At 39.1% G+C, this 27,475-nt stretch overlaps 5 protein-coding genes and 1 long non-coding RNA gene across 8 annotated transcripts; 2 read left to right on the forward strand and 4 right to left on the reverse strand.

The window, feature by feature from the left end:
- Positions 1-15: 15 nt before the first annotated feature.
- On the reverse strand, positions 16-2,139 carry LOC124311784 (compound eye opsin BCRH1-like). Its single transcript, XM_046776125.1, has 7 exons — positions 1,942-2,139; positions 1,652-1,882; positions 1,378-1,587; positions 1,259-1,313; positions 1,031-1,183; positions 534-957; positions 16-464 (listed from the first exon to the last, which is right to left on the reverse strand). Exons 2-7 carry the CDS (start codon positions 1,836-1,838, stop codon positions 339-341), a joined length of 1,155 nt encoding a protein of 384 aa, XP_046632081.1. The 5' UTR covers positions 1,839-1,882; positions 1,942-2,139; the 3' UTR covers positions 16-338.
- A 1,992-nt stretch (positions 2,140-4,131) lies between these two features.
- LOC124311783 (compound eye opsin BCRH2-like) lies at positions 4,132-6,249 on the reverse strand. Its single transcript, XM_046776123.1, has 7 exons — positions 6,051-6,249; positions 5,761-5,991; positions 5,482-5,691; positions 5,355-5,409; positions 5,124-5,276; positions 4,627-5,050; positions 4,132-4,561 (listed from the first exon to the last, which is right to left on the reverse strand). Exons 2-7 carry the CDS (start codon positions 5,945-5,947, stop codon positions 4,436-4,438), a joined length of 1,155 nt encoding a protein of 384 aa, XP_046632079.1. The 5' UTR covers positions 5,948-5,991; positions 6,051-6,249; the 3' UTR covers positions 4,132-4,435.
- Positions 6,250-8,478: 2,229 nt separating this feature from the next.
- Positions 8,479-15,766, reverse strand: LOC124311781 (compound eye opsin BCRH2-like). 3 transcript variants are annotated; one of them, XM_046776119.1, is made up of 7 exons: positions 15,605-15,764; positions 10,703-10,896; positions 10,416-10,625; positions 10,290-10,344; positions 10,048-10,200; positions 9,541-9,964; positions 8,479-9,459 (listed from the first exon to the last, which is right to left on the reverse strand). In XM_046776119.1, exons 2-7 carry the CDS (start codon positions 10,893-10,895, stop codon positions 9,328-9,330), a joined length of 1,167 nt encoding a protein of 388 aa, XP_046632075.1. In that variant the 5' UTR covers position 10,896; positions 15,605-15,764; the 3' UTR covers positions 8,479-9,327. The 3 variants fall into 3 exon arrangements, with proteins under 3 accessions (XP_046632075.1, XP_046632076.1, XP_046632077.1); XM_046776120.1 differs by lacking the exon at positions 15,605-15,764 and adding an exon at positions 10,967-11,129; XM_046776121.1 differs by lacking the exons at positions 8,479-9,459; positions 9,541-9,964; positions 10,048-10,200; ... (1 more) ...; positions 10,416-10,625; positions 10,703-10,896 and adding exons at positions 13,199-14,080; positions 14,187-14,610; positions 14,681-14,833; ... (1 more) ...; positions 15,043-15,252; positions 15,330-15,523 and having other exon boundaries at positions 15,605-15,766.
- Positions 15,767-16,695: 929 nt separating this feature from the next.
- Positions 16,696-19,729, forward strand: LOC124311785. The gene is made up of 2 exons (XR_006910233.1): positions 16,696-17,458; positions 17,705-19,729. It is a non-coding gene; the product is annotated as an uncharacterized LOC124311785 (long non-coding RNA).
- A 109-nt stretch (positions 19,730-19,838) lies between these two features.
- On the reverse strand, positions 19,839-21,822 carry LOC124311782 (compound eye opsin BCRH2-like). Its single transcript, XM_046776122.1, has 5 exons — positions 21,448-21,822; positions 21,112-21,321; positions 20,996-21,033; positions 20,722-20,891; positions 19,839-20,585 (listed from the first exon to the last, which is right to left on the reverse strand). Exons 1-5 carry the CDS (start codon positions 21,644-21,646, stop codon positions 20,042-20,044), a joined length of 1,161 nt encoding a protein of 386 aa, XP_046632078.1. The 5' UTR covers positions 21,647-21,822; the 3' UTR covers positions 19,839-20,041.
- Positions 21,823-25,154: 3,332 nt separating this feature from the next.
- Positions 25,155-27,066, forward strand: LOC124352540 (compound eye opsin BCRH2-like). The gene is made up of 6 exons (XM_046802062.1): positions 25,155-25,308; positions 25,388-25,804; positions 25,874-25,975; positions 26,041-26,146; positions 26,219-26,642; positions 26,705-27,066. The coding sequence occupies exons 2-6, from the start codon at positions 25,396-25,398 to the stop codon at positions 26,825-26,827; spliced, it is 1,164 nt and encodes a 387-aa protein (XP_046658018.1). The 5' UTR covers positions 25,155-25,308; positions 25,388-25,395; the 3' UTR covers positions 26,828-27,066.
- The last annotated feature ends 409 nt before the right edge of the window (positions 27,067-27,475 follow it).

Genomic DNA, 27,475 nt, shown 5'->3' on the forward strand with positions numbered 1-27,475 from the left:
TTTTTGCATGCTGGGTAAATGTGTATTTCTCATAGTGCTACAATAATATGTTCATTTAAATACAGTACTGGACGTAATTAATATACCGATTTTGTTAACGGGTTCTTATTAATAGGTCTTAAATCTATCGTAATAGGAGGATTTTGATTTAACAATATATGCAGGACCTAAGTTGTTTCTGAGGTTGAGAGATGATCGGAAATAAATTTTTTAACATGAATTCAAATTCGAATTCAGGAATTATTCACTTCCTGTGTCCAGTGTAAACGTCATGTGAGAAGAGTGCATATGTCTGTTCAGAGAAGAGTTTTGAAAACATTTTCGGTACTCTCGGTCCGTCAACCCTGGGTTGTTCCGGAAGCTTCCGTTTTAGTCGAGTTAGTCGATTGATCGTCTCCGCCATGTCTACCGCTTTTCTTGGTTTCAACAACAATACACAGCCAAGGGTAGAGTTCTTTCAAGCACTGCACATGGAATAGATAAAAAAAATAAATAAAATTTCTCTGATTAATTTCAGTCAACGCAACTTTTACCTCTCGATATTTAGGGTGCGATAGGGCGTAGATGATGGGATTGTAAACGCAGGAAGTTTTCGCCAGAATAACAGGGAGTTCACAAATCAACGGAGTGATCTTGGAAGTGTCTCCCCAGGTGCCCAGCATGCAAACAACGGTGAACGGAGTCCAGGCCAATACCCAAAGCGTCACGTTAATGCAAGCGACTTTAGCAATGCGGATTTCCGCAGAAACAGCCTGCTGGTCACTGTTGCTCCTCAGCGAAGTGACGTTCATCTTTTTGGCTTGCTGACGCAATTCATCTTCGTGGTGGAAGACAGCACGGACGATGAAATAGTAGCAGCTGATGATGATGATGACGGGAATGACGTAGATAGCAAGGGTAGTGGCCAGAATGTGGGTCTTGTTGTTCATATTGGTGGTTACTCCATCGAAAGAACACCTTGTTATATATTTACAATGAAGGTATAGTTATAGTCTAGAATAGTCTGTCAGTGAAAATAATAATTTCTTACGTTCCCAGCATTCCGTCCATGGCGTAGTAACCCCATCCAACTAGCGGACACACAGACCATCCAAAGGACCACAACCAGCTCAAAATGATAAGTGTCGATGCCTTTCCAAAAGTCAACGGGGCAGCGTTGAATCCTTTGACGATGACGTTGTACCTATTCATGGAAAGTCAAATTCAAATTCAATTTAATAGTTCAATTATTGCAAAATAATAATTTTGATTAATATACCGATCCCACGAAATGAGAACCAGAGTCGTAATTTGGCTGTATCCACACAAGGCACCTGATGTAAATAAATTTAAGTAGTATAGATTTGATAAGTCGATCAAATTAGATCAAATTAATACCGCAGAATGCGTGAATCTGGCAACCTAAGTCGCCAAAACGCCACGGTCCTCCAGTGAAAAAGTTGTAGCATGCCTCAGGTAGAAGAGTGATCATCAAAAGGAAATCGGAGACGGCCAGGTTCATCACGAGCATATTGGCTGGTGTTCTCAGTGCCGGAAAGCTTCCCAAGATTCTCAATACCATGAAGTTGCCAGAAGTAGCCATCACGCCTGCAATATATTAACAAGATGCATGGATATTTAGAAAGATTCAGATTTTTTAACTTCAACTTACCAATGACCAAATAGAGAATCCCGAATAGATAGTAAATCATTGGGTGCGGAGCTTTCTGGGTTTGCCAATGCGGATGAAGGAAACTGCGGATCTCTTCCGGCGCGAAGGCGTAGACGGTGAAAGAGTCGGGAAGTACCCATGGGTTGAACGGCTGCTGCTGAGCCATTGCCGTCACGTTAATCGCCATAATTATCTGCTAAGAAGGATTTGTCGTTCGAAAGAAAACTAAACCTGAAAAGTTAAAATTAATTAGACTAATGGAGACAAAACAGTTATAGGTTAAGAATTACTTTGAAGTTGATGCAAAAAGTAGTTGATTTTATTTTAAACTGATGGACTGAAATAGCAGAGAAATAGACTGGATGCCTGTTGTTGGATAGTTATGTTGTATAGGCAGGTGGCCGGTTGCTTTGACAACTGAATGGACTTGCTGGCAGCTTCGACTTTGCAGCAACTTGAGGTGACTGCCGGCAAAGTACTGACCAACAAAGTTGCCGTCCCTTTTATGTGACTCGAACCTCCGCTGTGTCTGGTCTAGTCTGTAGCAGTGATGGAAAAAAATCCCTTTTTTTAAATTACGGTAAGTCATTGGGTTTTAAACAGCGTATACATTGCATATGTGATAATTGGATCGCCCAATTTGCAAATCTACTTATTTATGAACTTTTCGACGGTTTTTTGTTCTTTCGTCTGTTAAAGATTAGACACTTAGGATACGCTCGTCTTTGACGAGCTTATTGCTGTCTTCTTTCAATTGGATTAAAACATACACTAGCATTTGAAAGGTTGGTTTGTTTTAGCACATAGGTACGATTCATCACACTGTCTAAACATGTCATTCCGCATTACTGCTAATGAGTAAAAGGTCACTTACCAAGTTCAGAGTTGATATATACGGGATGGATGATTCTTTACACCTTCAGTCCTCTTCCATCCGTACGTTAGTTCGATGTGAAAGGCACTTCACCCCAATCATTAGAGAGTAGAAAAGTCAGTAATAAATTTTTTATAACTTTTTACTGATACTTCAAAAATCTTAACAATTAGGTGAGTTCATAAGGTTTTACAATATCGCTTTGTCGGTATAGAAATCGACTTTTTCATCTGTGTTAATGTGAATTTTCAACTAGTTGCGTTAGTCAACACTGTTGTCCTCGGTTTGTACCACATATTAGGCCATTATTCTAACTCATTCATAGAAAATCACTCTTAAATTTTATTTCGTCATAATGGGCCAGTATACAATTAATAATAGTAGAATTTATATTTTTACGATCATGTTTTTTACTTCACCAACGTGAATAACTAAGCCTGTGAATTGTGATTCAGTTATTGAAGCGCTCGCTTAACATCTTACTATCTCATCTCTCTATTACATAAATTGCCTATATGCCACGATTATCATGCTGTGTTAAGGTACAGTATAGGAATATTAGAAATAGTTAAGCTACTGGAAATCATGTTACCAGAATCCAACTCGTAAAACTACGCAATCTAATAGGATAGATTATATTAGGTATACGAGCAGGCATAATTACACTTTTGGGGATTTTACTCTTATAAGCAAAAATGTTTTTATCAAGACTCTTATTAAGATGCGGTCGGATGCGGGTACAACGAATACCGTACTATTTTCACGCAAAAATTATCAATATTTAAATTTCCAGAAATTTAATTACCTATATTTTGTCTATTGCACATTGCGCGGACTGTACTTTGTCTAAAGCCGAGTCTAAAGCGTAATAGGCTGTTTGATTGAAAATGAAGATTTCATGAGTGCCGCCGTGTTAATACATCGATTGTGATGTATATTGTATAGTATACAATATGATTACTTCAAAGGATTTTATTCGTATTTCTTTGACAGTATTCAGATTTAGACAAAAGTTACAGGAAAGCATAAGCTAAAAATGTTTTCAAAATCATGTGTCCAATAGCCTAGACTTCAACGTTCAGCAAATAAGATCAAGAAATAAAGTCAAATTGTGCGGACTGGAAGCTTTTAAGCTTTTAAGTAGTAGTCGAATTCGGGACTGGTTCCAAACTCTTGTTTCCTAAACGTGAAGTTATTTCGCTTTTTTTCGTCTAGCGCTCAAGATTTTAAACTTTTAAAGTATATAGGGGAGCGGAAATGTGCAGAATAGTCTCAGAGCTGAACAATTGAATTTGGATTTTCGCTTTTCAGGATACTGTAGCGGGATATAATTTCGAAACATGGAAAACGAGCGGCTGAAAGGAGATAGGTATTACAACTTCACGAACAAAAATGAGGTGCCAGACGAATCAAGCTGATTTTTAGCTAGCTCTACGTTGTATGATGAACTTATTACTTGCAAACTTGTTCGTCCGGAGCTCGTCCTGAACCTTCCGAAACAAATATTCAATGTTGCCGCAACTAGGCCTATATATAGAAGCACCTTTAGCGAATTCTAGCCTATTTTTTTGTTTGATATGGAATAAGGCTGAAAAATGGACGCTTGTTTTAATGCATGCTTGGGTTGACGTATATTTTGTAGATCTATGAACTGGTTAATACAGGCAAACATGTATAATGTTATGTCGCTCGAAATATTTACTGGTATTTATAACGTTATTTGCGTAGTAAATGTATGCCTTAACTATGAACACTAGTTTGAGAGTACAATAATACTATCGAGTATCAGATGGGGTAAGAGTTATGATTTCATTCTTGTCCAGTTACGGATGGATAATCTATGAAGCGCGCAAGTCCATTAGGTTTGATCAATTCTTTTTTTAAATTTTGGAGGGGAACGTCCCTGTTGGTTATCCCTGGGTTGTTCCGGAATCTTCCGTTTTAGTCGAGTTAGTCGATTGGTCATCACCACCATGCTTTTTGCCTTTCTTGTTTTCAACAACGATGCACAGCCATGGGTATAGGTCCTTCAAACACTGTAACGAATTACGTTAAAATTAATTCTCAGGTGATTGCATCAACGCTTGTATATAGTGTTTACCTCTCGATATTTAGGATGCGATAGGGCGTAGATGATGGGATTGTAAACGCAGGAAGTCTTTGCCAAGATGACGGGCAGTTCGCAAATCAAAGGAGTGATCTTGGAAGTGTCTCCCCAGGTGCCCAGCATGCAAACGGCAGCGAACGGAGTCCAGGCCAATACCCAAAGCGTCACGTTAATGCAAGCGACTTTAGCAATGCGGATTTCTGCAGAAACAGCTTGTTGGTCACTGTTGCTCCTTAGCGAAGTAACGTTCATCTTTTTGGCTTGCTGACGCAATTCATCTTCGTGGTGGAAGACAGCACGGACGATGAAATAGTAACAGCCAATGATGATGATGACGGGAATGACGTAGATAGCAAGGGTAGTGGCCAGAATGTGGGTCTTGTTGCTCATATCGGTCGTTACACCATCGAAAGAACACCTTATTGGTTAAAATAGCGGTATATAGTTTCGAAAAGAGGTGTGTTTATAGTGTAAATATAAAAATGCATTACGTTCCCAGCATTCCGTCCATGGCGTAGTAACCCCATCCAACTAGTGGACACACAGACCAACCAAAAGACCACAGCCAGCTCAAAATGATAAAAGTTGAAGCCTTTCCAAAAGTTAACGGGGCAGCGTTGAATCCTTTGACGATGACGTTGTACCTATTCATGGAAAGTCAAATTCAAATTCAATTTAATAGTTCAATATTAATGATAAGATTATAATCTTCGATAATTTACCGATCCCACGAAATGAGAACTAGAGTTGTGATTTGGCTGTATCCACATAATGCACCTGATGTAAATAATTTCATGCAATGTAGATTTCAAGGCTATTAAGTCATATTCGTTGAGGTTTAAAAATTACCGCAAAAGGCGTGAATCTGGCAGCCTAAATCGCCAAAACGCCACGGTCCTCCAGTGAAAAAGTTGTAGCATGCCTCAGGTAGAAGAGTGATCATCAAAAGGAAATCGGAAACTGCCAGGTTCATCACGAGCATATTTGACGGTGTTCTCAGTGCCGGGCAGCTACCCAAGATTCTCAATACCATGTAGTTTCCACCGGTAGCCATAACGCCTTCATGGTTATCAAGATTACAGGGTGATTTAGTAATTTGGACTGAAGATTCAAATATTTATAATTTACCAATGACCAAATAGAGGATTCCGAATAGATAGTAGATCATTGGGTGCGGAGCTTTCTGGGTTTGCCAATGCGGATGAAGGAAACTGCGGATCTCTTCCGGCGCGAAGGCGTAGACGGTGAAAGAGTCGGGAAGTACCCATGGGTTGAACGGCTGCTGCTGAGCCATTGCCGTCACGTTAATCGCCATAATTATCTGCTAAGAAGGATTTGTCGTTCGAAAGAAAACTAAACCTGAAAAGTTAAAATTAATTAGACTAATGGAGACAAAACAGTTATAGATTAAGAATTACTTTGAAGTTGATGCAAAAAGTAGTTGATTTTATTTTAAACTGATGGACTGAAATAGCAGAGAAATAGACTGGATGCCTGTTGTTGGATAGTTATGTTGTATAGGCAGGTGGCCGGTTGCTTTGACAACTGAATGGACTTGCTGGCAGCTTCGACTTTGCAGCAACTTGAGGTGACTGCCGGCAAAGTACTGACCAACAAAGTTACCGTCCCTTTTATGTGACTCGAACCTCCGCTTTGTCTGGTTAGGCTTTGACAGGTAGTTCTTTTTGTCACCAAGAAACTAATGATTAATTGAATTATAGGTGTAGAGGAAAATCCATTTTTTTAGTCCATAAGACAGGTTGCATAGTGCCCAAGACATCGAGACGTACGAGACTAAGTTAATTGGATAGAGAGCTGAAGGGTATACATTTTGCAAATCTTCTTACTTATGAACTTTTGATGGTTGTTTGTCCTTTTGCCTGGTTCCGTGAAACATAATTGGTACCTACGCTCTCTGCGAGTAAATTTATTTCTTTTCTTTTACCATTTCTATTGGATTACACACAGGTAGTTATGGTGGTCATATTCTCGTACCGTCTCATTCTAGATCAACAGTGGAAAGCCTATTTGCTCTTTTCTCACCATATTAGCTACGAGAGACTGATTAGCAAAAGAAAAAGGTCATCAGCGCCCTACCAAAATTAATATTACCAGGCTTGAGGAGTGGTGAGTTCCTCAGTCGTATTCTAAACGTAGCAGACGCTAGATTTCTGTACATGAACGCAATAACACTGCTGATGAAGATACAACCACTTATTAAAACATAAAGTAGCATCGCAGTTTTAGGTAAGTGTTCACGTCATGATTATTTCTTTAAAAAACAACAAAAAACAATTGACTCGCGATTTTCGAATTTTCTTATATAATACTATAATTATACATCTTTAACGAAAAGACAATTTCTGTCGTGCGGATTTGTATTTTCTCCCCTTCCGTATATTTTCGCGTTCATTTACGGTGGGCCTCGTACGGCACAGCCAGAGTCCGCAAAATCAATTACAGTTAATATAAATGATCTAACGAATTTCGATTGGGGTTTGTTTATGAACTTTACAGCCTTTTGTATTTTTATGTTTCGATAACAGGAAATTATACTTCTTAAGATCCTCCTGTCCACGATTTCACTTGATCAAATCACGACGTACACATCACAAGTTCACAACACGCGAATTCATGTCACTTCATGGGTGGTACACTTTACTGCTGGATGACATTTTATGTTTGTCGTTTGGAGATTTTATCCAATACCTAATTGCACTATTTTTTAAGTGCCGCAATTTGCGAGATTTTACGAGAGAATTTTTAAGAAAAAAAAAACAAACAAAAAAAACACGAGTTTGATTGGAAAATGAAATGATCGCTTGATTTTTGCTGACATCAATCAACAATGCTGGGGAAATCCGTTATAAAAAACAAATACTGATAATAGCGTTAATTATTAGTCTAGTAATCACCACTGAATCACATTTCTTTCGTGCTGGGTTCATGGTATGTGGTAAAGCCGTTCGTAATTTTCTTGCTCGGACATAGGCCTATTCGACTGGCTTGTAATATATAGCATGGCCTTGCGTATAATCCATTTTGGAAGCATAAAGTCGTTCACTATTGTAAAGGGCTTCTCGGTATAAATGATACGATTGTGGTTGGTTGTGATAACCTATAAGAGTCTAACTTATGTTTAACTGATTGTGGAATGCGAACCCCTTATAACGTGTAATAACTCTGCACGTAAATGGCGCCAATATCCAAGTTATAAATGTATTACGTCAATCCTTTGTTATGGAAAACCCTTGGCTTTGTTGGCCTAGAAAACTCTCGCATTTGATAATGAATTAATGAGTTCACGCGGAAGCTAGTAGTGTTTGTTCCAGGGCAAAAGTAAGTAGTAGTAAAGTAAAGTAGTAAAGTAGTAATAATATAGGAACACTAGAATTTTTAAAAATATTTCTAGTATTAACAATAATTTTATGTAGTATTATTCTATTTTTATACAATTGAATTACAACAGTAAATTAGATTTTAGAAGCATTTTTTTTTTATTATTTTTTTAAAATTATTTTTTTACCTGAGATAGACTTTAAATGGTAGCCTTATCATGTTGGTCCCTGGAACTAATCCAAACCAAACATATTAAGAATACGGAACTCCAGAAAATCGTTATTCATTCAGAAACATTTTTTTGTATTATGTATTATTTTATCAACGAAAAATGTAAGTATATCTTTCCGCTTTGATATGGAAACTAATTAAAAATAGCCCTATTGAAAATGTTTTTGAGTAATGAATTTATACGAGTCATATCGAAATTAAAACATGAATAATAATAACCATGAATGGCATATGTAGTGTGTAGCCCTATAAAGTATGTAAGAAAAATTTGATGTATTTTGATGCATGCTGGGTTGTATATTTTTATCTACGAACTGTGAGATACAGACAATAACTTTGTATATTGCGGTAGATATTTAATACGTGCACTCATAACGCGGTAATATTAATACAGTTTAATTATGATATTTAACAGGTATCTGTCTCCTATTTACTATAAAAGCCCGATTCCCGCCTGGCAATAATGCAGCTTCAAACCAAATCTGTAAGTAGATACATTTTTAAAAAGAATTCTGCTGTTTCTGGTGGACGAGAAAAGTCAGAAACCAAGACGACGACATTAAGCCTTCAAGCTTTACCCTTTAAGCGCGTTGAGTTCCGACATAGTTAGAGGGTTGTTTGTTAGTAGAGTGCTGCAAAAAATTGCTGTATGAATTTTTTTAAATTATCTGGGACATTCTTTTTGTGTTAAAATCATCCAACTATAATTTACTGAACCGACATCGCAGTTCTCTGCAAGCCTCCCTTTAAAACCCGACACACCCAATACATCTGTAAAAGAATCGTGAGCGCATCCAGAGTAATTCAATAAAAGGCCAAGTAGATGAGCGTCTTTCTTAAACCATTCCCCGATTTTACGGACGTTTTTACGTATGACGCAAGAGAATCAGACTTTAATTGTAAACTAAATGGATTAAGACGGATTAATGGGAAATTGAAATAGGTAGGATTTTAAAAAGAGGATATGTAAATCAGAAACGGTCTCATCCAGCAGCAGCGAGGTTCTGCCACATTCTGTATCAAAAGATTGTTTCTTTCCAGTTTCCAGTGCCAAAATGAATAGGAAGAGCGTGAGTCCAGTTGATGTGCTTTCGTAACATTCGAATGTTTTTTTTTTCAAAAAGCTCATGTTGAAGTTGTTGCGGAGGAAGCTTCTGTTTTGGTCGAACCAGTCGACTGATTGTCGCCTCCATGTTTACTGGTCTTCGTCGGGCCTTCGGTGACTATACACAGCCACGGGTAGAGCTCTTTCAAACACTGCAAATAGTTTGTAATGGAAACGATTTTTCGTTAATTTTCAATTTTGTACTTTTGCTCGTAAATTATATCTTAGTTTACCTCTCGATATTTAGGATGTGAAAGAGCGTAGATGACGGGGTTGTAAGCGCAAGAAGTTTTAGCCAGAATAACGGGAAGTTCGCAGACTAGCGGAGTGATTCTAGACGCGTCTCCCCAAGTTCCCAGCATACAAACCACCGCGAACGGACTCCAGGCCATGATCCACAGAGTGACGTTTATAATGGCGACTTTAGCGATGCGGATTTCTGCCGAGACAGCCTGTTGGTCACTGTTGCTCCTCAGCGAAGTGACGTTCATCTTTTTGGCTTGTTGACGCAATTCATCTTCGTGGTGGAAGACAGCACGGACGATGAAATAGTAACAGCCAACAATTACGAAGATGGGAAGGACGAATAGAAAGATAGTAGAGGCCAGAATGTGGGTTTTGTTGCTCATATCGGTGGTCAGTCCATCAAATGAACACCTTCATATCAAACATAATTAGGTTACAAGTAGTTGATCAGTCTATCTATCGCAATCAATTATGTATTCATGAGGATTCCTTACGTGCCCAGCATTCCGTCCATGGCGTAGTAGCCCCATCCTACTAGTGGACACACAGCCCATCCAAAAGCCCAGATCCAAGTGAAAGTGATGAGCATCACTGCTTTGGAAAATGTCAATGGAGCTCCGTTGAAACCTTTGACGATGACATTGTACCTGGTATATAAATAAAATATGGTTATTTTAACGTTACTTAGATTCAGTTTTGGTCCATGCGCCATGCAAGCGATGTGTCAAATACGAACCTATCATAGGAGATGATAACCAGAGAGGTAATTTGACTGTATCCGCAAATAGCACCTGAAATCCGAAATTATCTTATGAATTGCTGCTCTGTTATATTAATTCCATTAAGGATTAAATTAGCAAACCGCAGAAAGCGTGAATCTGGCAGCCAAGATCACCAAATTGCCAAGGCCCACCCGAAAAGAAATTGTAAACGCATTCCGGAATGAGGGAAATCATCAACAAGAAGTCGGAGACGGCCAGGTTCATCACGAGCATATTGGCCGGTGTTCTCAGTGCCGGAAAGCTTCCCAAGATTCTCAATACCATCCAGTTGCCACCAATGGCCACAGTACCTTTATTTAGCGTAAATGTAATTATTGAAAATCTAGTAGACTAATCAAATAAGGAGAGTATTTATTGAGTTACGTACCAATGACCAAGTAGATGATTCCAAAAAAGTAATACATCATGGGATGAGGGGCTTTCTGGTTATGCCAGTGAGGATGGAGGAAGCTGCGGATCTCTTCCGGAGCGAAGTTGTAGATGGTGAAGGTATCCGGAAGAGACCAGGGGTTGAAAGGTTGCTGTTGCGCCATGGCCGTCACGTTATTAGGGAGCTCCATTCTGTCAACATGTATTAATCAAAAATGAATAAGGAACACGTCTACTTGCCGATATCCTTTAAATCAATTACTTAGAACTTTGTTGGAATAACAGTTGAAAATCGTTAGCTTTATTAAAAAGTAATTGAAGTGGAAAAGAGCAAATTTTTTAAGGTGGGCGGTAAGTTTTTTGCGACTTCACTCCTACGACGGTGACAACGACTGCTGCAACAGTAACGAGTAACCCCAATGGTATCACCTTTTATACTGAAACGAACTCGTGATCTTTCGCATCTTAGATTCCGTCTCGCCGTCTGCGTGATAAATTCAATTAGTGTCGTGTGAGGGTTTTGAAGCTTTTTTTTTTAATTTTAAGCCACACAGTATGAGACATTTGCTAATTGGATAGTGTCTCCTTTTGCACGTTTTACTTGCACTAATAAGTAAATTTTTAACACAACTTCAATGGTATATTAGTCAGATGAAATAATTGTATGATGTTCAAACTGAGACGGAATTAGTCATTTCTCAACCCTGGCCTTTCGTCAGAGTCTCTCCTTGCAATGGTTTCGCTATATGTCCTTCCTTGTGGGGAACCGAGGACGTGATATTTGAACGCCCTTTGTTTCTCTAATTTTTTAAAAATTAGAAATGTCAGGTGAGTATTATTGCCACCATTCTTAACTAAGTCTTGCGGAAAGGTCATACTAACCTTTGAATTAGTCCCTTTTGTCTTAAGAAATGGTGTAATAGCAAAGGCTTCTTTTGACTGATTGTGTCACTCGTTTGCGACTTGGCGCTAATGGCGAGCAGGTGATGATGGTTATAAAGTAAGCAATTGTCAGGCTGGCCCTTCTCAGTTGTCATCCGTCTCTGAGTTCGGTAGGTTTCATAAAAACGTGTTTCTTTGAACGCTATTTGTCTATTTTCCGGTCGGACATTTACGTTTTTATGAAACCTGCTGGCCATTGCTGGCCTTCGAGCTTGCTGCTCCACCACGACGTTTTTCAGAATAACCATCCAATTTCAACTATTTTGGTTGTCAACCAAGTCGACATGTAGGCCTAGCACACACAAGTAAGTACCGGTCTACGAAAATTGTATATTTCTGTTAGAAAAAAGGGTTTTGTGTTAATTGAAAAATTAATTGTCCTTAACTGTTATCAAACATACTTTACGTTCTTATCCGTTGGTAAATTTTTATTTTCAATTTTTTTTTGAATTATCAAAAGGGTATCATAGTTTGCAGATCTTTTGAAGTACGTATTTCAATCCCCCCCCCCTTATGCTGTGGATCTTGTTCTAATTAAAGTGGGTAGGGCCTAGCGAGTACAGAGAAGCGACGAAAACAAAATAATAATTTCGAACTATAAAAACGGAAACTTTTGTTACCTCGGTCAGATCGATTATTTCATTGAGTACGGTAATGAAACAACGGATATCTCTATTATGAACTCCAAAAGGCATTGGACAAAAATCCATTAGTTGAGACAGTTACCACTTACCACAGCATTCCCACACTCCAGTGTTCTTGCTTATTGAAATAAGTAGGCCTGTAGGCCCTACATGCTGCCAACGTTTAAACAGCGTGAAGCATTGGGAAAGATTTCTGGGAACGAATACGAAATGGCAAACTTTGAAAGGAATAGTGTAAAACACGTACTCCTACACCCAAGTGTAAATACATCAGAGACATTTTTTCGTTGACGTAGAAAGGCGGCAACCTTGACGGGGTAGCTAAACCACAGTTACCTGTAGACAATGACAACACGGCGGCGTGTTTGGTTTGTTGTGGGTATTTTACCAATAACGTTTGACGCAATCAAAAGAAGAACCACATTGGCAGAGAAGAATTGCACAGCTTATCGAAACTTAACGAGACGAAAAACTGGGTGAATAAGTAAATACCCTTTACACCCACTTTTCCGTTTCATTAAGTTCTGCTGTTCGCCAGTGCGAACGCACCTTTAGACTTTTCCACATCACCTCCTAGTTCATTGGAACATCACCCAACCCCAACGCTAAAGTTACTTTGAATAGTTTTTACTCGAATCTTTTTTTTTGTTATCTTACCCCCTCTCGTTGCGCAATAAAAAGAGATTGGGTTGCTTTAAAAACCACGCCCTTATTTCTTTTTTCTCTCTTCCGCGGGTATACTCTTTATATATCGCGGAGATAAGAGTTGATGAAATAAGATTGTCATTCTCATATGTTGTCATAGTAAATTTTTAAAAAATTCGATTTTTTTGAATGCATGCTGGGTCGTATATTTTGATCGCTATAAACTGTAAGGTACAGACAATGTGGAATATATAATTGTGTTACGTAAATTCTTAATGCAGTAATATTAATACAGTTTCATGATATTATATATTTAACAGGTAGTCTCCTATTTACCTCAAGCCTGATTCACGCTCGTCGCCAACTATATATAGCTTCAAACAAATGCGGGTAAATATGCTTTAAGATTTCCATTCCGATGTCTCTTATGTGAATTTCACTTTAATCGGGATTGAAGACTAATAAGGCTTGAAACAATCTATAAGTCAAAGTTTAAGAGGGGAGTGAAATTCGGTAGTTAAACAGTTTCGACTCGAGATAGTTTGCTTGCGGATGCTTTTCTGTTGTAAGTAGAGTACAGACCAACAGAGAATTTCTGACGGAAAAGTTCCAAAATTATCTTTTGAAAACCTATTTTGTTCAAATAGTCCGGCAGCAATTTGTGGAACTGAAATCGCTGTTGTGTGCGAGTCTATCTTTCAAACATTATTATAACACATTCTATCTAGAAGAGAATCAGTCGAAATAACATCTTTAAACTTATTGCCAATTATGTCAAAGCTTCTAAGAGATTAAGACTATTGAGAACCAGGCCTTGTGTAAACTAAATGGATCAAAAAGGGGGTAACGAGTTGTTAGAAGAGATATGTATGAATCAAGAAACGACCCCATTTGGCAGAGAATTCCTGCCCCCTCTCAAAAGGGCCATTTCTTTCCAGTTTCCAGTGCCAAAATGAATAGGAAGAGCGTGAGTCCAGTTGATGTGCTTTCGTAACATTCGAATGTTTTCAAAAAGCTCATGTTGAAGTTGTTGCGGAGGAAGCTTCTGTTTTGGTCGAACCAGTCGACTGATTGTCTCCTCCGTGTTTGCTAGTCTTCTTACCCTCGGTGACGATACACAGCCATGGGTAGAGCTCTTTCAAGCACTGCGAATAGTATATAATGGAAAACGATGGCAATTTGATTATTGGATACATTTTTGTAGAGAATTTTTTTGAATTTTTCCCTGTAGAATTAATTGACTCATTTTACCTCTCGATATTTAGGATGTGAAAGAGCGTAGATGACGGGGTTGTAAGCACAGGACGTCTTAGACAAGATGACGGGGAGTTCGCAGACTAGCGGAGTGATTCTAGACACGTCTCCCCAGGTGCCAATCAGGCAAACAACCGCGAAAGGACTCCAGGCCATAATCCACAGCGTGACGTTAATCATAGCGACTTTAGCGATGCGGATTTCAGCCGAGACAGCCTGTTGCTCGCTGTTGCTCCTCAGCGAAGTGACGTTCATCTTTTTGGCTTGTTGACGCAATTCATCTTCGTGGTGGAAGACAGCACGGACGATGAAATAGTAACAGCCAATGATAATGAAGACGGGAATCATGAAAAGAAAGATGGTAGTGGCGAGGATGTGTGACTTATTGTTCATGTTAGTGGTCACTCCGTCAAAAGAGCATCTGAAAAGTTATTTTTTGTAAAATAATTATTTTTAGATTTTCCATAACTGACTGTTAATAAGTAACTCACGTTCCGAGCATTCCGTCCATGGCGTAGTAGCCCCATCCAACGAGAGGCGATACGGACCATCCAAAAGCCCAGATCCAAGTGAATGTGATGAGCATCACTGCTTTGGAAAATGTCAAAGGAGCTCCGTTGAAACCTTTGACAATAACATTGTACCTGGTATATAAGGAAAATTATGGTTATTTTACATATAGATTCAATTTGATTCACATGCGTCAAGCAATATATCAAATACGAACCGATCATAGGAGATGATAACCAGAGTGGTAATTTGACTGTATCCGCAAATGGCACCTAGAATGCAAAAACATCTTTGATAAAATGCTGCCCTATTGGTTCAGAGAAGAAAATTAGCATTAACTCACCGCAGAAAGCGTGAATTTGGCAGCCAAGATCACCAAACTGCCAAGGTCCACCCGAAAAGAAATTGTAGACGCATTCCGGAATAAGTGTGATCATCAGCAAAAAGTCGGAGACGGCCAGGTTCATCACGAGCATATTGGCCGGTGTTCTCAATGCCGGAAAGCTTCCCAAGATTCTCAGTACCATCCAGTTGCCACCAATGGCCACAGTACCTTTATTTAGTGTAAATGTAATTATTGAAAATCTAGTGGACTAACCAAATAAGAAGAGTATTTATTGAGTTACGTACCAATGACCAAGTAGATGATTCCAAAAAAGTAATACATCATGGGATGAGGGGCTTTCTGGTTATGCCAGTGAGGATGGAGGAAGCTGCGGATCTCTTCCGGAGCGAAGTTGTAGATGGTGAAGGTATCCGGAAGAGACCAGGGGTTGAAAGGTTGCTGTTGCGCCATGGCCGTCACGTTATTAGAGAGCTCCATTCTGTCAACATGTATTAATCAATAATAAATATTTCTAGTGATAGCCAAGTATATATTAAATGAATATAGGGAAATCAATCACTTAGAAGTTTGTTGTTATAACTGATGAAAATCGTTAGCGCTAAAATGAATTGAAGTGCTAGAGATCTTCTATCGTTTGATGTTGGTCAACAAAGGAGTTGGTTGCGACTTCACTGCTACGACGGTGACGACGACTGCTGCAACAGTGAAGAGTGACCCCAACAGTGTTCCCTTTTATACTGAAATGAACTCGTGACAAGCAAACTTTTGTGACTTGGATGTCGTGTTTAAGGTGGTCGCTGTACGAGGTGCTATCCTTCACATCTTTCCAGTGAACGGATGTATTACATTGTAAGAAAGGCTCGATAAATTAAATTAGCACTGATTAAAAAATTGTATGTCTGCGTTGTTCGCAGCATAGTAAATGACCTACTGAAATTGGATTATTATTCACGATACCATATTCTTCTCGGTTTTTCGCCAGTGACAAATCTGCTTAGAAAAGTCGTCTGGGTCAACTTAGTCTATTCGTGCCGTTAAAGGCAACAGCACGGCGTAGCCCACAGCTCCCTGCTCCTGTCTGACCTTTTTTAATGGGATCTTGTCTACGCCTTCTTTATTGATGGTTCATAAGTCTTTCCTTTCCTTCATTATATCTCTCTCTCTGTGTAGCCTCGTACTGGCCGAACTCGATACTTAACTCAACGACGTCTTGTATGACTAAATTCCTTGAATGTCAAATGATGAAGAAAACTGGAAGCAAAGTTCATTAATCAAATTTAGCCTCTTAGTCAACTCTGCCATTTCTCAAAGGCCACAAGACACATGACAAATAAGGATTAGGCACCAAAGAACAAGGAGTAGTAAGACACTAACGAATGGTTTGTATAAAGTGTGAGACGCTTTGTTCATACACTTTCTAGTTGACGCTCTTTTAGGCAACAGCTCATTCCTCCTCCCGACATCCATATGCAGTTATACCAATCTGGTATGTATATCGGACTAAACATTTTTGTATATGTCGTTAAACGGTACCTTAGATTAGTCTCGGTAGATTCGTAAGCCTTATAATCAAACGCATTCTGTAATCGCGTACGGTCATGTCAAACGGTAATGTGGAAAATTAATTATTTACATGTCAGTAAAAACAAAATTCGGTAACGGCGAGTTTTTATTGTTATTCTGCTATTCAAGCGATTCGAGCTTTGAACTATTATCAGACTCCGATCGCCTTACGTTGACCTCTCGATCAAGACAAAACTCAGTATTTCCCTTTGCATAACGGTTATATTATCAACTATCAATAAGGTGAAATAAGAGTTTGAAATGAAAAAAAGTTTTTCTATAGATTTGGTACCGTATACAGCCAGTGGTTGCACAACCTTATTTTCTAAAACATTTGGCGCCGTGATCAAATTCGAGGCGTACTGGAATGTCGGTCAAACTGTCAAAGGGTCAAGGAACATGTCAAAGGGTCAAGGAACATGTCAAAGGTCTGTTTGCATAACATTCCATCGTCAACCCCTTGAGCATATAGACCAGCCCTTGTGTGCCTTCCATCTGACTCCAGATGTAGGGCGAACATCTGGCGGAGCCGGGGGCAAGAAATCCGTTCTCTTATTCCCCGCAGTTTCACGGTTTGTGATCGACTATGGATTGCAACGACTACGATATGGATTGATCGACCATGGAAGCAAACGACCGGTTCCCAAAGAACTCAAATAATAATGAAAAGTTAAACTCAATATTTATAGACTTCACCGAATGTCAAGTCCCGTTGGATGGATTGACCAGTCACCATCGCTTCCGATCGTCCGGATCCCATCGACCTACAGACGGACGCCCTCGAGCTCTACATCCGCTTGCAGACAGAGCGGCCGTCTGATCAGACGAATCAGCATTTGACCAACGAAGAGTAAACATTTGACCTTTTTTGCTCCTCCCGTTGCGACTGCTTTTTAAAATTTCCGTTTCTTCTTTGGCGGTTTAAGTTCGACGAAAGTTTGACCGACATTCCCTGTACGCCTTTCATACTCACATAAGTTGCGGTATGCAATTTAATGATAACGGAATATACCAATGAGATTTGATTAATACGCCGACTTGCTAGCAATTGAATCGAATGAAAATAATCGCTTCCGTTTCTTTTTGTTCTATTCAGTTTCTCCGCATCTGCCCGTTTGTTTTCTTCATTCAAGCTCCAAGTAATTGCACACACCTGTACAAACCAACAATTAATCTGAAAGAAGTATCGAATTCAAAATCAAAGTAAAGCTAATTCATTTATATAGTTTATTGTTAATCCGTTTTTTCCTGTTGGATATTTATTTAAGATATTCAAACCACTAAATAGCCGTAATAGTTCACAGTGATATGCTCTCGTTTTCTGCCGAATATTAATCTCTCTTCATCGCGCTACCGCACAACCGAATCTACAAAGGCTCATCTTTTATACCACCTAATTTAATTTTAATTCTCTACAATGGGACTTGTAGCAATTTCCTACATCAACCAAGCTTTTTTTTTCTAAAAAAAAGCGCAAAGCTTGCAGAAAAAAGTTACCTGCATGAAATAAGTGAAGTAATTATTCAACGAGATTTATAGAGATACAAAATGAGTACAATGGAAATTTGCTTGCAGTCAATCAGTCAATAGGCTCAATTCCATTATAGTATCATGCTTTCGGCATTAAGCGGATGGATTCAGCGCCGTAATTCTTTGTCCACATAAAAAGCTGCTCGCATTTTATGATTTGCCTATTTGGTATTGGGATTACGACAGCGGACTCTGTGATGCTGTTATTTCTTTATAGATGTATAGCGCTAATAGAAGTAGGCCTATACACACCCTTTGATGCGTTACAGTAAGTATTTAAACTTGAATAGGCAAAGAGTGGGGCTCTCTGACGAGAAAAGAAAGAATTTGGTGTCAAATGTTTTTCAACTAACGCGTTTAAAAATTCTAATTTGTAAAAGACAACAGTTATTCGTATACCTGTGGACCATTTGTTGAAGTCGTTGTTGGATACATTAGTCGCTTATTGTTAAAGAAGCGTGAAATCAATCAGCCACAACCAGATACCACCAGATACCACAGCTTCCCACAAGAATAACGTAAAATAGCGTTTTTACTTCAAACACAATTTTTTAAACTTTATTGGAAGTTTATTATTGGAAGTTTATTGGAACTTTGGAAGTACTATTAGATCAAAGTCGGAACTGAAACATCAACACTGATCATAACCAGAAACTGCCACTGCCACCAGCGATTAGTCAAGCAACAACGAATGAATCGACCACGCCCAATATTTTTCAAGGCTGACGAGGTAAACAATTTTCTTGGTTACTAAAAATAATTAGAGAATATGGGTGCAAATTTTGTTCGTGAATAGGAGAAGGAACGGAAGGAATTTTAAAATGTGGCCTTTGTGATAAGATATAGCCTTTAAACTTTAAAGCCTTTAAAACTTTTAAATGCCACACCTATAATAATGTTAAATTTTTTTTCATGTGGATCATGAAGCTTCAGTCTTCAGCCTACTTACAAGCTCATCCTCAGTTTTCTTCACTTCACTCGACTTCACTTGATCAGGTCCTTATCATATCACAAGCAAAAAGGAAAAGGTACCCGAAGGTACCAAATATTTTCGCGTCAATCTTCTATTTAATCCTGGGTAGTTTTAAGCATTGGCAACTAGACTCAATCCTGACACGTTAATGAATTCTTTTTTGCACCATTCATTTCAAATAAATCCTGTTGTTGCAGGTAGTAGTCATCCAGTAAGTGTAAGGAAGAATTAAGGTAAGTGTAAGCATGGTGTAAGCATCATTTCTATTACATGTTTGCAACTGTTGAGCTTATAGTCTCAGAGCTTTGTTAGTGTAAAAGATGAAATAAAATTCTTCTTGTTTTTGTAACAGGTAGAATTTAAATGCACGAGAAGAAGGAGAAGAAGAGTAAAACGAAGGTAAGTATTTTTTTTGCGTTTTTTGAATGCTCAGGTTGTAGTGTATTGAAATCAATTCTATATTGACAAACTACACATTTATAGTCATATATATATAAAGTGCGATTTCTTAGCTAGAAGGTAGAGGTCACAATTAAACATGCAGTATGTAGTGTGGTTGATTATAGTTGAATAATGTAGGCCCTATCATGTGATATAATTATAATATTACCGTCTGTATTAGACTGCAAAAACCTTTATTATTAAATCAATCGCACACTTGTTATATATATTGGACTAAATTAACCTACAACTGGTTATTTAAGGGATGTTAAAAGATTGTTGATTGTATACATTATGTAGATTTAGTCGATATAGCAGATTCCATAGCCTTGACAGATTTCCGTTTCGATGTCGATACACTTATACATGAATAGCTGAACAAATTGAATGATCAATTCCCTTTTTCAAAGGTAAGTATGCTATATGTACGTGTATCCGTCCCGTTAAATTAAATAATAAGAATAAAAACTTTATGTATATTCATTCGGTTTAGGTACTCTCGGAAGCCTGTGTCTTCGCAGAGCTAACCGACTGATTATCTCCACCGTTCTGATTACTCTTCTTGGTGTTGGGGACGATGCAGATCCAAGGGTAGAGCTCCTTTAAGGCCTCTCGGTACTTTGGATGAGACAGGGCGTAGATGACCGGGTTATAAGCGCACGAGGTCTTGGACAAAATGATGGGCAGTTCGCTAACGAGCGGAGTGATCTTGGACGTGTCGCCCCAGGTGCCGAGAAGGCAGATGACGGCGAACGGCGTCCAGGAGATGAGCCACAAGGTAACGTTCAAAATGGCGATTTTAGCGATACGGATTTCCGCAGAAACGGCCTGCTGGTCGGCATTGCTCCTCAGCGAGGTGACGTTCATCTTCTTAGCTTGCTGTCGGAGTTCGTCTTCATGGTGGAAGACAGCCTGGACAATAAAGTAGTAACAGATGATGATGGACGACACTGTGAGTACGTAGTTGCTGAAGAAGGCGGCCATCAGGTAAGATTTGTTGTTCATCGTTGTCGTTACAGCATCGAATGAACACCTATAAAGAACAAAGGTTATTGCCAATCGAGGATGAATTTATATGGAGACCCAGAAACAAATAAACGTTATGTGGAAAGATGGTCGAAATATAAATCTCATCGCAGTTGCTGTTGAACCGATGAAAAATGACTTACGTTCCGAGCATACCGTCCATTGCGTATAGTCCCCATCCGACCAGAGGAGCAATAGACCATCCTAAAGCCCACACCCAGCTAAATATGATCAAGATGATGGCTCTGGAGAAAGTCAATGGCGTTCCGTTGAAACCCTTGACGATCACATTGTAACGGTCCCAGCTGATGAGCTACATGATTTATAGAAGAATGAATTAATGACGATAAATTGAAACTTAGAGTGCAGGCATCAGGCCAGACAGAATTGCACGGATTAATTACAAAGTAAACTCACAGTCAATGTCATGATCTGGTTGTATCCCATGAGAGCGCCTGTGATTTTATAGACGCAAAATCAATTTAGCGATTATTGGGCAGAATTAAACACGGACGTTTATGGAAGGCTTTTACCGCAGAATGAGTGGATTTGACATCCCAACTCTCCAAACTGCCATGGTCCTCCCAAGAAGAAGTTGTAGACGCATTCAGGGATGAGGGTGACCATGAGCAAGAGATCAGACATAGCCAGATTCATAACAAGCATGTTGGCTGGCGTACGTAGCTTCTCGTTGTTGCTGAAGATCCTCAGTACGATTATATTTCCGCAGATGGCGATAGATCCTGCGAATTAAAATAATAATAATAAAAAAGGTAAGGGAGTGCAGCAACAGGAAGCAGTGAAAGTCGTGGCTGGTTCTGTTAAAAAAAAATAACATAAAACGAACGAAAATAAATGCAAATACGCACCCATGACTAAATAATACAATCCGAAGAAGTAATAAAGCATGGGATGCGGGGATTTCTGGGTGTGCCAGTGGGGGTGGAGGAAGCCACGGATGTCTTCCGGAGCGAAGGAAAGGATGGTGAAAGAATCCGGAAGAACCCAAGGATTGTAGCCTCCGTGCTGCGCCATTGCAGTGGCCGTCAACTCTGTTGATTGATTCATCTTCTCTGATTTGTTGGAATATGATGTACTTTTCACTCGGTAAATGTATGAGAAGTAGTTGCTGAAAATAAACTGCTGATGTTGGAGCGAAATGAAGATTCAAGTTGACGACTACGTTTTTCTCCTACTATCACGGCAGATGATAGTGGGCAAATGGCGCACTGACCCAACTTTCCCCTTGGCTATAAATATGTTGCTCAAGTCCTTACTGAGACTGAGTAATTGGATTGTTAAGTGGATTTCAAGACTAGAAACCGTATTTTTCTGGGTTATCAGACTGCTTGACTGTATGCGAGCACCGAAAGGAATTCTTAGTATAAGTATACCTATTAACCTGGACTTATATGCGTAGCCTACAACTACGAAGGATATTGGTAATAAAGAAAAAATAAGCTTGTTAGCACCAGCTTCGGATTCCCCATCAACACTCGATGACCATTCAAACTACTACAAGATAAGGAAATTCTGATTATGTTTCGTTATGTTTATTAATGTGTTATTCTCTATGTTCTCTATATTCTCTATGTTATTGTTGATATCGGTTAAATTAACCTATATTGTTTGCATTAAAAATATTAACAATCGCGCACATGAACGATGTCTCCAAATTGAATTACATATTAGTTAGGCCTGCCATAAAAAAAGAGGTATACATAAAGAGTTAGGATTATAGCCAATATATTAGAGCAATCAATAACCTATTTCCCTAATAAGGTTATATTGCCGTTGCCTACAGGCTAAACCGATGTGCGAATAACCTTTAGATCAATCAGATTACGTGTTTCGAGGTACAAACTACAAAGAAATCCCCTAGTGAACTTAGAGTGATTCGTGACTAGTAAGTAGCAGTTCTAAAAAAAAAATAAAATAAAAACATGTTATATATGGAAAGGCTATGGTTCGTAGTTTGTCACAAGGAAGCCCTTGACCGAAAGACCTTTTGCTGTGAACTTCGCGAAATGTCATTTCATATTTTAGTCTTCACGCGAAGGATTAAAAATATATAATTGGGTTAAGCACATATGCACGTTAGCAAATCGGCTCAGTAACACACGTACGAATACAACGCGCACGCTTCTCTAATAGGAAGAAGATTTGTATAATTCCTCGCGACCTATTACCTTTCGAACTTGAGAGCTCCTAGTTAATAAAAGGGAGCTGTTGGTGCCTTAAGGTCCTCCATATGCATGCAGGCCTGGTATGGTATAGGCCTGGTACCTAATAATATATTCAGGTCTTTTGGTTGAATCGCATCATAAAGAGAATAATATATATTAATATATATGATCTGAGCTTCGTTTCAAAGAGCTGGAGTCCCAAAATATGTCATTTATTGGATCACAGTATGCTTTATAATTGTGTCTAAAAAGATATCCTAAAAAAAGCTAATGTCTGGTCAAAACTGTCTAACAAAAGACCTTTTCCAGTTAAAAAAATCGTCATATTCCGGATGCAGCCGAAATATATATAATATTGGGTCATGGCCCAAAAAAAATCCTTAAAACAAAAAAACAGTTTTCTTTGATGGACTTGTGCTATGCGGGATTCAACAAAATGCCCTAAACACAGATTTCAGCCAGCATTTTAATAGCTAATATAGCGTTTATCTTCAAATGTGAGTGCTGTTGTATATTAGGATTTTATATGTTAATATAAGAGCAACAAACTGGCAACAAGGAATCACAGCACTATAGTTGTGTGAATGTGTGATGAACAAAACGTCCCAAGAGAGTATCTTGGATAAAATCCAACGCTTAAGAGTTAAATCGCTTTTTCCAAGCTTTTTCAATACATTCCAACTCGGTATAGGCCTATATTCGGTTGGTCCGTTGGGATTTCTATTATTGATATCACTAAATCTGCTTTAATTTTTTTCATAATTTTACGAAACCTAGTTAATCAGGTTTTAGTGAAAATTAAAACCCATATCAATTATTGGGCGCGAGTTAGCTAATAATTGTTAAGTTTATTTAAACACAATAGATAACGCCCCACCCGCCCCACCACCCTCCATTCAAGAACTCTCGATTCGGATTCCAGCATGTTTTGGATGTTTTGTGGAGTCCTTACCTTAAACTACAATAACTAGAGCGCATAACATTGCGCTTTGTGGAACCGTCGGAACTTTTCAAAGCCCAAAATGTCGTAACACAATAAAAACCTATGAAACTACAGGAAGACTGGGGGTAACTATTATTTTGAACATATGGACACAATAATTACAGAAAAATTTATCAAATTATAAAAACAATAATAAACTACAATTAAAAAATGCATGCGAGATTTTTCAAAAAAGTATTTTATCGATTAAAATAAAAATATTGTACAGACACATTGAAGAAGAAACAACATCCACCCTTAAACAAGGTTTTGGAGAGATGGTTGCTAATGACCATGTTAAATTTCCCATAAAGGGATTCGACGGGAAGCTACTTTTTTACTAGCGACATTTGTATGGACATGATAAGGAGGTCCCTTTGAATCAACGCCATCTAGGCTGTTGCAGCATATGGACATTCAAAGGGGCCTTTTAGTAAAATGGCAGGAGCTCCCCCCCCCCTCTTGTGGGAAATTATCCATTGTCATTGGCAACCATCTCCCCATACCAGAGCTATAGATGCCTGGTCGGTTCACGGCTGTGTTGGCTTCCCTATCCCGGTTTCAGGGTAAACGTGGTCCGATTTGGAAACTGGAATGAGCGCTCTAGTGAGTGTGTCAGCTACTACGCTCAGCTACTTTTGAGAGCCTAGATGGCTCTGTTTCCAGTTTCCACTTCACAATTCTGACAGGCCCCGCCCTAAAATGTCTGAAAATCGGGGATACGTTTACCCTGAAACCGGGATAGGGAAGCCAACACAGCCGTGAACCGACCAGGCATCTATAGCTCTGCCCATACCCCTACCTTAAAAAGAGCTCTTCGGGGTTGCCTTTTTTTATCGATTACTTGTCAACGCAGCAGCCGATGTCACAACGCGAAGGGCAAGTGCGTGAAGTCCCCCTTCCCCTAACGGGTGGATTTTTTCAACCTAACCCACCCCCTTTTGCGCACTTTTCATTGGCTGGCAGCTTTCGCGCTGTGACATTGACTGCTGCGTTGCCAAGTATCAGGTTAATGAAAGGCAACCCCGAAGAGCTCTAATGCTCTGTATCAGGAGAACAACATTGTATCCAAAAATTAAGAATGATTCAATAAGTCAAAAATTAAGCATATTCTTTCTGTTTCTATTTATTTCTATGTCCAAGATTACCTTAATCGATAGTTTGTATTTTAAATTATTGGCATTTATTCTGTAGCACAACTATTCCTTAAGCCCCCAAAAGGCGCAAAAATGTAGTCCTGTTGCCGAAATGAAACCATAGAAATGTAACCAAACACTGTAAGTCAATCAGAAAAGAAATGTGACTTAACAAGAAAGAAAAAAAAGACGTCATGAGAATAGTTAATTTAATAAAGCATCTTACTTGCTAATACTGTCAAGGAAGACTTCGCATAAAAGGAACAAGAAATTTTCTTTCAAGTTATAGCGTCAGTCGTCAAAGCTCTTGCTTTCGAGGTCGCTTCTTCTGCCTGTCTGCTTTCAAGCTTTACAAAGTCTTTATCGTCCAATTCTCTTTCTGAATCTGATTTTTGTGTCCTTCCGGTATCAAAATCTACTTTACAGGTAAAAACCAAATTTGTAAAAATATATTGTTTCTTTTGTTTTTCCTGCTTTTGTTCCTAACCACTCACTGTTTGTATAGTTTGAAAAATGGCAAACTTGACTGGTGATGCTGTGGTTGCGATGGCCCAGAAGCAGGCTTTCGATCCCTGGGCTTTGCCCGATACCTTCACTCTCTATGCTTACGCCCCAGAGGACATTCGCAGCTTTCTTCATCCTCACTGGCATTCATACAAAGCTCTGCATCCGGCATGGTATTACTTTTTGGGATTGATGTACTTGGTAATTGGTACTTGCGCCGTTGCGGGTAACGCCGTTGTCCTGAAGATCTTTAGCCGATTTCCGGCTCTCCGTACTCCCGCCAACTTGTTGGTTATGAACTTGGCTGTATCTGATTTCCTTCTGATGCTCGCACTTTTCCCCGAATGCGTCTACAACTTTTTCCTTGGTGGCCCATGGCGCTTTGGAGATATGGGTTGCCAGATCCACGCTTTCTTGGGTATATGAGACAAGTATTTTCCCCTAGCCAAATGACTTAATTAATAGGAATAATTTTTACTTCATAAAGGCGCTTGTTTCGGATACAACCAAATCTTCACTCTGACAATGATCTCGTACGACCGATACAATGTGATTGTAAAGGGATTCAGTGGAACTCCAATCACGTTTAGTAATACGCCTTCTCTACTTCGGTTTATTGGAAAAGACGACAAATGATAATTTGTTGTTGTTCAGACCGCGCTGTCTCCATCATTACATTGAGCTGGATCTGGGCTTTGGGCTGGTCTATCTGCCCATTGGTCGGCTGGGGTGCCTACGCCATGGATGGTATTATGGGAACGTGAGTTTTTGTTTTTTAATTATTTTTGCCGCATTTCAAATATTTGACGGACATGATCTGTTTCATCAACAGATGCTCTTATGACTACGTCTCCCAGAACATGAACAACAAATCCCATATTTTGGCTGCCACCTTCGCAAACTTTATCCTGCCAATCATTGTTATTGCTGGTTGCTACTACTTCATCGTCCATGCCGTCTTTAGGCACGAGGAAGAACTCCGTGCTCAGGCTAAGAAGATGAATGTTGCTTCTCTTCGCAGCAATAACGACCAACAGCAGGTGTCTGCTGAGATTCGTATCGCCAAGGTCTCCATTATGAACGTCTCGATGTGGCTGACTGCTTGGACTCCATTTGCCGTTATCTGCATCATGGGTACCTGGGGTGATGTTTCCAAGATTACTCCATTGGTGTCTGCCATTCCAGTCATCCTGGCCAAGACGTCATGTGCCTATAACCCACTTATCTATGCCATCTCCCATCCTAAATACCGAGAGGTAATTTTTTTCGTTATAAGATGCTGGATTATTATCTAAATGTAAATTTATTTTATTTACAGTGCCTGAAGCAAATGTTTCCTTGGATGTGTATCGTCGAGGAGAAAAAAGCTCTTGCTGACAACCAAACCATCATCAGTGAAAAGACCGAAATGACTGAAATCGTCAAATGTGAATCGGCTTAGTTACTTAAAAACGGCATTGATTTTCATTTTTGTTCTCCATAGAGCAATGTGAGGTATGGACGACTATCATTCTAAATCAACGACACTGGCAATCTCAAATTGACAAAGACTCTGAATTATGTTTGCTCGAGTTATTATAAATTGAGACTTTCTGTTTCAAGTATCTATCATCCTTTTTATCTCTTCGATTTCCCATTCATGTATTTCTGTTTCTCCCAATAAAACGTTGAGTGTTAAAATTCTTGCGTGTCTTTATTCCAAAACTTGTGCTCCACTTAGCCAGACCCAAGTTATCTATACAAATATTAATTTTTTAGAGAAATGGAAAAATAATGGAGATAGAACAGATATACAGTGGGTACCGAAAGTATCCGTACGGCTGAGAGGATCAGTAGGGAAAACGCGTTTTTCAAAACGCTCCCAAAAATAGAATTCTCGGTGGAATTCAATAACATTTTTTTAAAGGTTAATATTAAGGCGGGGTATTATGTGTTTTTTTTCGGGGAATTTTTCAACAACGCGATAGGTGGTTTTTATCGCGTTGCGTAAGTATCCGTACGGCCGAGAGGCCCAGTAGGGAATGGGCTTACTTTGGAGGCCTGTTATTCAGTAACTACGTAATATTATAGGGTGGGAAATTTCTTAAAA

This window comes from Daphnia pulicaria, chromosome 8, assembly GCF_021234035.1.
Source record: "Daphnia pulicaria isolate SC F1-1A chromosome 8, SC_F0-13Bv2, whole genome shotgun sequence".
Lineage (NCBI taxonomy): Eukaryota > Metazoa > Arthropoda > Branchiopoda > Diplostraca > Daphniidae > Daphnia > Daphnia pulicaria.